At 33.5% G+C, this 11,014-nt stretch overlaps 1 protein-coding gene across 3 annotated transcripts; it reads right to left on the reverse strand.

Annotated features, from left to right (window-relative positions):
* Positions 1 to 888: 888 nt before the first annotated feature.
* Positions 889 to 10,933, reverse strand: LOC129273581 (dihydropteridine reductase-like). Of its 3 annotated transcripts, XR_010295373.1 has the most exons (8): positions 10,835 to 10,933; positions 8,524 to 8,713; positions 7,322 to 7,462; positions 6,699 to 6,807; positions 6,087 to 6,170; positions 4,227 to 5,165; positions 1,629 to 3,639; positions 889 to 1,548 (listed from the first exon to the last, which is right to left on the reverse strand). XR_010295373.1 is itself a non-coding variant. In XM_054910637.2 (6 exons), exons 1-6 carry the CDS (start codon positions 10,919 to 10,921, stop codon positions 5,066 to 5,068), a joined length of 711 nt encoding a protein of 236 aa, XP_054766612.2. In that variant the 5' UTR covers positions 10,922 to 10,933; the 3' UTR covers positions 889 to 5,065. The 3 variants fall into 3 exon arrangements, 1 of the variants encoding a protein (XP_054766612.2); XR_010295372.1 differs by having other exon boundaries at positions 889 to 3,639; XM_054910637.2 differs by having other exon boundaries at positions 889 to 5,165.
* Between the last annotated feature and the right edge of the window lie 81 nt (positions 10,934 to 11,014).

Here is an 11,014-nt window from a genome sequence, read left to right on the forward strand (position 1 = left end):
ATGGTGATTATGTACAGAAATTCCTTTCTTGTGAAATTCTGTCATAAACGTTGACAGTTTTGTAATACATCTTTAATCTTCTTGTCTGAAGTTCTCTTATTTTGTTACACAACCTTGCTACTTTGTTACCAGTTCTATTATCTTGCATTGTATTTTGTAGTCGTTTCTTAGATGTTTGGCTAAGAATGATAGTATCTTTATTTGGTAACAACAAAAATTATTGTATTCTTTTGTATTTTGAATTATCTTTGTTATATTTATGCATTTCTGTTCATATGTATATAGAGTGTACATATTACTATGTTGTAAATTAAACATGGAGAAGCAAAACCAAGCAAGCCATAATTTTGTGAATTTGTGTTATTTTTGACCAAATATGTTTAAATTGAGAGAATGCAGGAGGCGAAGAAGTGTCTTGCCTGCATAGTGGATGTGAGATGAAGTTCCTGCTTCTTCTGATGGCAGCAGTGGCAGAGGTCAAATGTAGAGGAACAACGTTAGGTTTTTGGTAACTTTCAACTTCTAAACAAGATTTATGAGAGGAATAATATTCAAAGACATTGGTTGATTAGTAAAAGTAAATGAGCAATACCGTCTTTCAATGAAACAGAATGTAAAACAAGGTGACAGTGCTATGAAAAAGTCAAATGTTTCCCTTTACAATAGAGGTGTATATGGAGTCCCTCAAAAATAATCACATAAAACACAATAGACTTAAAACATTTGCAACAGCCAATGATTACTGCTTCTGCATATCACTGCAACATTGTAAATCTATTTCTTATAATTAAAAAATTATTTTGTAATTTTCTTTCCTCTCCAGATTCAAATCAACAAGTTTTGGGTAGACTTCAACTTAGATAAATCAATAAATTGACAAAACAAAAATTTCATAATGAATAGATTGATATTTATTGGAGGTTCATAATGATTGTTCAAGCGGAAGACAGGGTTGACAGACATCCACGTACCAATATTCCCACAAATCAAATTTATTCACTATTGCTTCAATGATCTAATACTTATCATCACGATTTATTCATTATCTTCATTTCTTACTCCACCTTTGCACAAAACATCCACATGTATGCTATAATGGTCAAAAGTTCTTGAAGATGTATTCATCACGAGTGTATTTCTCTCAACCAAAATGTTCATTGTTTACACTGCAGCATAATGTACGTTTCTGGCTAAACCTACAAACATGTACCACACAAAACATTTCTTTACAAATAAAAACCAAATTGATTTCAGTTATCCAGAATTGAATTATATTAAGATTTATTGTATTAGCTGAGTCCATCAGCTAAGTCATATAATGTCTTTGATCAGAAGCTTTTGCCTGATCATGATCAACAACTCCTTTCCTGTGAACAAAGTACAGTACTATCTTTGATTGACTTTATATTAGCTATGACAGTCAGAAGGTATCAAACTACATGTAGGTTTTGAACCCCAAGCCTTTCACATAATGTATAAACAAACTGTTACTTCTGAGCCATTTCATGAGTGGCACATACTAAAAAAATATAATGGTACATGATCCCTCTGCATAAAAGTTACTATTATGGTAACTTTGCCATCCAATGGTATCTACCATGGTAACAGAGCTTAAAGGACAAGTCCACCCCAACAAAAAGTTGATTTGAATAAAAAAGAGAAAAATCCAACAAGCAAAACACTGAAAACTTCATCAAAATCGGATGTAAAATAAGAAAGTTATGACATTTTAAAGTTTTGCTTAATTTCACAAAACAGTTATATGCACATCGTGTTCGGTATGCAAGTGAGGAGACTGATGACGTCATCCACTCACTATTTCTTTTGTATTCTATTACATGAAATATGAAATATTAATTTTCTCCTCATTGTCAAATGAAACAACGCCTGATTCCTCCATGAACAGTTGGAACTAGCATTGCTTAAAACCATATGATTCAGTCGAGTTGGTCCCTATTGTCAAATCTGTGAAGAATGAAATATTGTATAGTTCAAACAATAAAAAACAAAAGAAAAAGTGAGTGATGGACATCACTGATCGTCTCATTTGCATGTCACTGAGTTGTGCATATCACTGTTTTGTGAAAAATAAGTGAAACTTTAAAATGTCATAACTTTTTTATTTTACATCCGATTTTGATTTTCAGCGTTATGCTAGTTTGATTTTTCTCTATTTATTCATTTTTCTGGGGTGGACTTGACCTTTAACAACCAATCAAAATCAAGGATTCCATATAACATATCGTAATAGTAACCTGTATGAAACAGGACCCAGAAGCCCTTACAAATCTCTAACTCATTTGTGTTCTTTACAATATTCCTCCAATTTATACATGATAATGCTTGTTATAAAAAATCAGATACACAAATTAACATATGATATACTCTAAGCAAAATGAATACAATTGATTCCTCAAGATAATCACCCAAAGCACAGATATGATAAGAAAACAGGAAGCTGGATACAATAAGCGCAGAAATTCAATGGAAAATTCATTAAAAATTGGCATGATTTAAATATTCAGTCAGATATTAACTAAAAAGTATCATAATGGATGATCTGTTGGGCTAGGTTCACCACAAGGTCAAAGCCATCGGTGTAGATTATAGCAATAAACTCATCACTGGTTGCTTGGGGAAATTAGTTATGTTATATCGTCAATTAAAATAGTGTGATGTTAAATATCACTACCCATGCAAATGTTATTCTGCATGTGGTTGTATTCCCCCATCTTTTTCATAACACTATTCCACATAAATAAGTAGTCCAGGATATTACTAGACATATTGTTTCAAACTTGGTTTCATTAATCAATTCAGCTAGTGTACAACAGACCATGATAAAGTATATAAAAATATTTGGATCAATATGTATTTAGCACAAAAGTAGATGAAAGCACATTTTCAGGCGAATGAATATACATTCAACTATTTCAAACAAACTAACAGGTACTATAAAAAAAATGTATGGAATGTTTAGGAGAAACATAAAAAACAAATACTGATGGGGCAAGTTGTGCACATGACTTAGTCACCTCTGAAATCCTGTTACCACGATCTGTACTTGTAATAGTAAATATATTTCCCTTTTCATTAGAATGTACAATATAGGTCAAGATTCTATGAGTAAATATAATTTTTTTCAAATCTATGAAATCATCCTTGAGTAGGCCTTTGAGAAGAGAAAGTATATAGAAAGTTTACACAACACCCTAAATAACACCTCTACCTTAAATGGAGAAGAAATTAACATTCTGATCCAATAACCTTGTAAATCAAATTCTGTTGAAAATGAACTTGGTATATTGAGCAATTATCGTTATAATTGGTAAATGGAGCAATTTTATGCAAATGCCATGATTATCTAACTACACCAAGGTCTTATCAACCTTTTTAACATCCTCTTATGATCTTGTAAATAAATTTATGAATGTTTTCAGATAAGTATTTTGGGGGGCATACATGGTCATTGTCTTAAAGCTTTAACATCTGATTGTCTTAAATGACTTTGGACAGAAATGCCACAAAGATTACATTATACACTACATACATAAAACATTCAACATACCATGTTATACCAAATACACCTTAACATTACTATCAGGAAAGGTTCATGTAATGTTTAAAGGAGAATGAAACCTTTGGAACAAGTAGGCTTGTGTCGAAACAGAAAAATCAAAGAATAAGAACAAAGAAAGTTTGAGAAAAATCAGACAAATAATGAGAAAGTTATGAGCATTTGAATATTGCAATCACTAATGCCATGGAGATCCTCACATTGGCAATGCAACAAGGATGTGTGATGTCACATGTGAACAACTTTCCCTTTGATGGACTATAAAATACCCCCAAAATGACTCTTTTTGCTTTTTCTTATGGTGATACAAACTCTTTATCCATGACATATTCTTTAAAAATCTGTGTTACGTGCCCTCCTATTGAAAGAACACATGATCTACTGATAGATGTGATAAAAGAGACAGTTTAAGTGAAATATATACTAAAGTAATGGGGAGAGTTGTTCACAGGTGACATCACACATCTTCGTTGCATTGCCAATAGGAGGATCTCTATAGCATTAGTGATCTCAATATTCAAATGCTCACAACTTTCTCATTATTAGTCTGATTTTTCTCAAACTTTCGTTGATCTTTCTTTGATTTTTCTGTTTTTACACAAGTTATCTTTTTCCAAAGGTTTCATTCTCCTTTAATGAGTTTATGAACAAAGTTGCAAGCCATCTTGTAACATAAAATCAAACCTCATTACAAGTCTCTGCATACTTATCCCACAGATTTCTGACCCGCCTTTCGACAAAAATATTACTCCTACTACAAATACACAAAAGATGACATACAAGTTTGTTGATATAACAAATCTGATTATCTTTTTCTTTTTCCAAGAATCGTAGAATACATTTAACTGGACGAAACATTAAATGGGGAAGAAAGGATTCGGCCACTTCAACTGTTGTCTTACATACAGCTATTACTCTTTGACACATAAGCAAACACACATACATACATGTATAATTCACACTGATACAATATATTTCTGATTATATTTCCGATTATGAATACTGGTAAACAGAGAAGGCATCATGCTCATTGAGATATAATGGATAGTAGTGACTGGGAAGGGGTGGGGTGGTAGGTACATAATTGTTTGGTCTATAAACACTTGCTCTAATTAACAATTAGTAAAAATCAACCTGGTCTAATTTTCCTTTGCATACAACTACTTCATCTACTTTCTATATTGTCCAATTTCCACTAGGCCTTAAAACCAGTTTGATTAATATCCAGTGTGGTTAACCTCATTTTAATAGTGTAATATACCTAGAGTTAATTCTTTCTTTAGCTACTAGAAAAAATAGTAAGTAGGCCAAACGAGAAATTAGCCCAAATAGTCATCAAACTTGGCAATTTGACCAAGTATCATTTAGACAAGATGAAATGTGGACCAAAAAAGGTATAGCCTGAATGGAGACTGTCCTTCTGGAAATTAGACCAAATATTTTTAGACCAAGAGTACATTAACCAGCTGGTGTACATGTGGAAGATATCTAACAAACGACAAGTTCTGTGTTTCCTTCTTTAGTGATAAGCTGGACCAGAGACCCACTAGCTGGACGATCCTCTCCCTGAGACCATTTGAACAATAATCTGTACAAAAAAGAGAATATAAGCTTCCTATGAAACTTTCTTCTATGACTAACTATATTGTATTTGACAATCAGGTGCACATTCAAAAAGGGGGAGGGGCATTTACCCCAACCTTTTAGACAAAGAAGTGATAGCATTTTCGATTATTATTATTTTTCTTTGGAGTGGAGGGGAGGGGGGTATAAAAAAATTGATATGCAAGCGACCCTCTCTAAGTGCATCCCCATTCATGAAACTATTGATTCACCCCTGCTAATGACGGAGATAAATCCCAATTGCTAGTACAAAGGGAATATCTTTGCAATGCAACTTCCATTAATATCTAAAATAAATTGATAAATTGAATATCAAAAAGTGAGGGTATACATTACAAGAATCTATAAATAGAGCAAAGTATGACTTTTAAAAGATGTACTTAATATCAGGGTTTGTATTACAAGCTTTAGACTACACCAAAAGGACATTATGACATGCAATGATACTAATTGAGAGAATGACATATTGTTAGGAAATCATTGGTTAAAATCATCCTAATAGTTAATTAGAGGCAATAATTGCTAGCAAGTGTAAGCAATTACAGCCAATTCTTTGATGACCGCCCTCAAGGGGGTTATCATATGCAGGAGTACTAAATTTGAATGTTAGTAAACAGAATAGATGATATATGTTCAACAAAATCAGTCCAAGCCAATCATATTGCCAAAATATTACTTGGAAATATATACTTAAATCAAAATTAAGAATCAAATTCTTTGTAATTCAGCTGATTCCACAAGATGCTTGATATTTATACATTCTACTTATTTTTGGTCACTTGTCATTGTGAATGGCATCATGAATAGGTAATCAAGAATAAGAAGAGAGAGCAACACTCAATGTGCAGTACTGGCTTGTTTTGAGAAGAAAAGAATCAATACTTACTCTGATACATATTCCAATGTAGTCCATGAGGAGAAATCAGCATTGGCCATGAACTTTCTATTCATCGGTGTATCTAAGGTAACCCTGAAATAAGAATAAAGGAAAATTGTTCAATAACTAATCACTCTATGGCCATTGGACATTATTTGTACTTTGGTCATAACAAATCCTCTACATGACATTAATAAAGCTAGTAATTAATGCATTGTTACAATAAAATGTTATAAGCTAATGAAAAGGTGCAATGTGATCAGTTTGGGGAAAAATTACAGAGGCTCAGGGCAATCTTGCACCTGATATACTCAAAAGAGCCTTAGAAATTAGAAGAGAGCCCCCCCCAAAAAAATTTCCCATTTACTGCTTAGTTAATGTTGCAGATTTAGACAATCATTTGTGAAAAGTAGCTCCCGAAAGTAAATATTCACATTTTCGCCTCAGGGATGGGTTGCAAATATAGGTCATGGGATTCTAGTATTTGCTTTAGTTAGCATGGTTTACAGATCTAGACCTATAGTAATAAAGTGAAAACTAATCTTGGTTTTCAAGGCTTTCTCTTGAAATTATCTCTCTTGGCAACATTAGTTTAGCTACAAGAACCATTGAATTACTTACGGCAGGATGGCAAGAGCTGTAGCGTTTGCTGGTAATCCACTGTTATCAGCACCAAGACCTTTGGTGAGTTGATGAACAGCTGCCTTAGCCATACCATAACCCATCATACCTACAATTAATCAAAGAATGACATTCTTTAGTTAGAATATTTTATATTAAAATTCATGACAAATACTTCAGACATAGATCTATCATGTATCAACATTTCAGTGCCAGATATAGTCTACAAATTACATTTTTTAAGGATTTGAAAATGATGTGCCTGATCTCATTACAAGCCAGAAACTCATAAATCTTTATAAAGTTCAATCCAATGATACATGTATCTTTATATTGATTCATAAGGATTATGAGTCAATCTGTTTGTAGTTGTACTTTGGGAATTAGATCTAACTCTGCATAGCATACTGGTCTCATCATATGAACCCATTTTTCAAAATCTTATTTTTCAAGTAAATTGTCTAACATTCTCACATTATCAAAATTATTCAAAAGGGCATTTTTCTATGAAACACAACAAGTTATAGACTAGTATTAAAAACTAAGAACACATCTAAATTTTTAGTTGATTTGGTAATTTTGTGTTGGAGGGTCACATGTTGTTGTATATATTATTATCTGACCTGCAGTTCCTTCTAGCGCAGGGTATGCACCGGTCAGCTGAAGTAGGCCACCCTCCTTTAAATGCCTGGCAGCAACTCCAGCTGAGATGACTGATGTCCAGCAACTCTGTTTAATCATCAGGTCAGCATTCTTCACCAGGTCTACAGAGATATATTAAAAAAAAATCTTTATATTTACCAAGTCAATATGTGCACAAGAAATGTGCTACTGAAGTCTGAAAAAGATAATAATAATTAAAAAAAAAACAGGCTCTGACTGGGGGACATACGAAAACAATGAAAAAATGAATGACACCATGTTATCATCTAATGAAGATAGCAACATTAGAACCTGATAAAAAAGGGGGAAAATCCACAAAAGAGTATATAAATCCAGCAAAAATCTGAAAACTAAAATAGGCACTATGTTATTATCGTATCTCATGAAGACAGCACATGGTGATTTTTTTTTTCTTCAAATAATATGATTTAAAGTTATCCATTTTATTTTTCGGTTGTCTGATAATCTACACACATTGTTAACATCTTCTTCTTCAACTACTCTCACACTGAAGTGCTCTACTCATTTGTAAAATCAAACGCAGAGAAAAAGTGTGCATCAACATATGACATAGCTGACCTCAACATCAAATTAAAGAGAAAATCTTCCTAAGTTCCTACAATGAAAGACGTATAAACTATTAACTTTTTTAAATAACTAGAAATATATCTAAACAACATATAAAGTTTACCAGTGGCTAAAAATATTTCTGATTAATTCCCTTCTACTGCTCCAAAATTAAAGAGTAAATGTAACCAACTCTTGTTTAAATTCAGATGTGTATTAATGTTACAAACAACTTGAAAATAAACCTCTTCATATTTAACAGTCATACATGGTCACTCTACACACAGAAAACAGAAAGTGAATCAAGAAAATACACCTTTTTTCACCCTAAAAGATAGAATTAAAGGAAACATAAGGGGAAAAAATTCAAAAGGGAAATTTCACCATCTAGATTATAGAAAGTAATGGATCTGTAAAAGCTTTGACAAACACACTATCTTTCAATCTTATGAAGATATCACATTCCCATAATCACTGTACAATATCTGCCTAAAATGCAAAAAAGACCAATATGACTTTCAAATCATTGATGCATCATTTTTAATTGATTAAACCTATATACCAGATATTTGTGATAAAATAATGAGTAGCACACCTTTGGACTTTGCATTTCCTCCAGCCCATCCCCCTGCTACACATAGGATCGCATCTAACTTCTGACCAGAGAGGGCCTCCTCCACCTTAGAGTAGACTTCTTCCGACTGCGGGGTCCAGGCATTCAGCTCACTGATGATGACATTAGCATCTGCTTGCTCGTTGGGGGCCAAATCTGCAGATAATACCCACTAGAAAAGGAGCAAAGGAGAGAGAAAAAAAAAGATTACTGGGCTAAGTTAGAATCTGTCTCAAAAAGCAGCAAACCCTTTTTGGTTAGATTTTAATGATCATTTTACCCTAAATTGTTTACCAGAGTGCCCTGAAATATGTAAAGCATGTTTTGATGCCTTATAAGTGCAAGTGACATGTATTTTTGGAAAATACAGACGGATATTATTAGCCTATGTAACCTTGTAACATCAGTATTTGTTGAGTAGATCCAGTTAGTCATCTACAGCATTGGTCTACATGTACATTTAAATCCTTGCAGGGGTGGCTATCAAGCAGAAGTTAAATATGAGCATATCCCTGATAGGAACATAACAGAAATCATGGCCACTAATAATTTAGTATTGTTCATGATCCATCAATTAAAAACCGCTTTTAATATAATACTCATTCAGTTTTATTTGATTTGATTAAGCCTGCACTCATTTTTTATGTTACATTATATATATATATCATACTAGATCCGCCGGAAAGGCGAATCTTTTGTATTTTTTTCATTGTTCACAATTCGCCTAAACGCCCTCTACATTCGCCTATACGTCGAAATGTCTATTATGACGGAATAAACCCATTCATAGACTTTGCCCTTACATAGGATGTAGGCATATCTATATGGTATATAAAAGTATGTTTTTGCGCAATTGCAAGTTTTATAAGATTTTTATCAGATTAGACCCAGATCTATGTATCTTTAATGTATGTTTCAGATTTAATATGTATCAGATAATGAGATATGTTTTCTAATTGAATGACCAATAAAAACTATCAAAATAAATAAAAAATTACATCAACGAACATGACAAAAATGGCACACACAAACGAATGTAGAACTGAAAGCGGGGGGAAAATCTATCTTTTGTGGCATGTCTGTTCTAACTTCACTGAGACCACTTGTTCACTGCAACCACCCTGCCTGTGGGGAATCTACATGTAAATGTAGGTCTATGCAGTATACAACACACATTTAAACAATGCATTAAAATGCCACTTTCGGGAACAAAAATACTAATTTCCATACACTTGCAATTTATTTTTCACTAACTTGGGAATCGTTTTTGTATTCACCAGAGTGCTCAAATTGTGCATATTTTTGTGTAAGCCCTCTATTGGTGGAATGTAAAATCTCAAGAAAATTGTTGTTTTTCAATCTATATTTCTATTATTTAGAAAAATTAATATCTAAAAGAATTCAATTTATTACGAGCCAAGTTATATGATGAATAGATCTATCATCTAACGCAACAAGTTAGTCTACATCTGTTAGTTGCACTTGTAAATGGAAACTGATATTAAAAATCAAGCATTTGTTAGTAAGAGAACAAGAGAAAATAAGCCAAATATTGCATTGCCAACCTTATTTCCCCACAAAGGGGTAGACTCTAGTAACAGAGAACAAGGTTATATTCTAACCTTGTTCATTGACAATGAACATTAGTGAGACCGAGTCTGCTGTACAAAATTAACAATAACAGCGTCAGCGGTTCCGATTCACTCAAGGGTTCATTATTACATGCCGTCGCGCACAGAAAAATCAAGCCATATTATTACTTGTTGTGGACACCAGAACTTAGAAGTAAGATCCCAGCACGCGCGACCCACTAACAAAAGTTAGTTAGAAATCCACTGCCAAACGCGGTTCATGGTGCGAGGTTAGTATACTACGTATGAGTGGTTCCGATTCCCATCACCATGACCATGTCGTACTGAAAAAGGCTTGCAATTGCAAGTTGCAGTTCTCCGGTGAACGGAGGCATTCGACACAGAAGAAGGTATTTAATTACCATGCCCATGGCCCCATGCTATGTTGTTAGCTTGGCATACCTGTTGCTTGTTAGCTCCAGGGAGACCGTATACCTTTTCTTCACCAACCCTGCCCTGCGGCCCAATAAAGCCCCAATCTCAAAAACTTTTTGGAAGCCGCCACAGCGCAAGCTGCTTCCAACAAATATAACAACGGATGGGACCGTACTAAATTGTGTGCATGATTCACTTAAGTAACCGACCCTATTTTTCTTTGTAGTTATTTTTTTGAACTCCGAAAAAAGTAACATCAATGCAAATACAAGTTCTCAACACTTTACCCAGTTCTTTGATTTGTAAAAATTCACCAATTGTGAACCAAGGGCACCTTTTCCACCATAAACGAAGACACGGGAGTTTGCTGCCATTTTGATGTATGAAACACTGAGGACTTTTGTAAAATTCCTCTTGTTTTAGGAATATCGTCTAAGATAAAAATATAAAAAAATATTTAAATATCT

The sequence above is a fragment of the Lytechinus pictus genome, chromosome 12, assembly GCF_037042905.1.
Source record: "Lytechinus pictus isolate F3 Inbred chromosome 12, Lp3.0, whole genome shotgun sequence".
Lineage (NCBI taxonomy): Eukaryota > Metazoa > Echinodermata > Echinoidea > Temnopleuroida > Toxopneustidae > Lytechinus > Lytechinus pictus.

Excerpts from the sequence above, each read along its gene's own strand:
- LOC129273581 (XM_054910637.2), bottom strand. The coding sequence starts at position 10,921 with ATGGCAGCAAACTCCCGTGTCTTCGTTTATGGTGGAAAAGGTGCCCTT. Across the intron at positions 8,714-10,834 it reads TTTACAAATCAAAGAACTGG|TGGGTATTATCTGCAGATTT; the intron begins GTAAAGTGTTGA and ends CTCCTTTTCTAG. Across the intron at positions 7,463-8,523 it reads AGGAAATGCAAAGTCCAAAG|ACCTGGTGAAGAATGCTGAC; the intron begins GTGTGCTACTCA and ends ATATCTCTGTAG.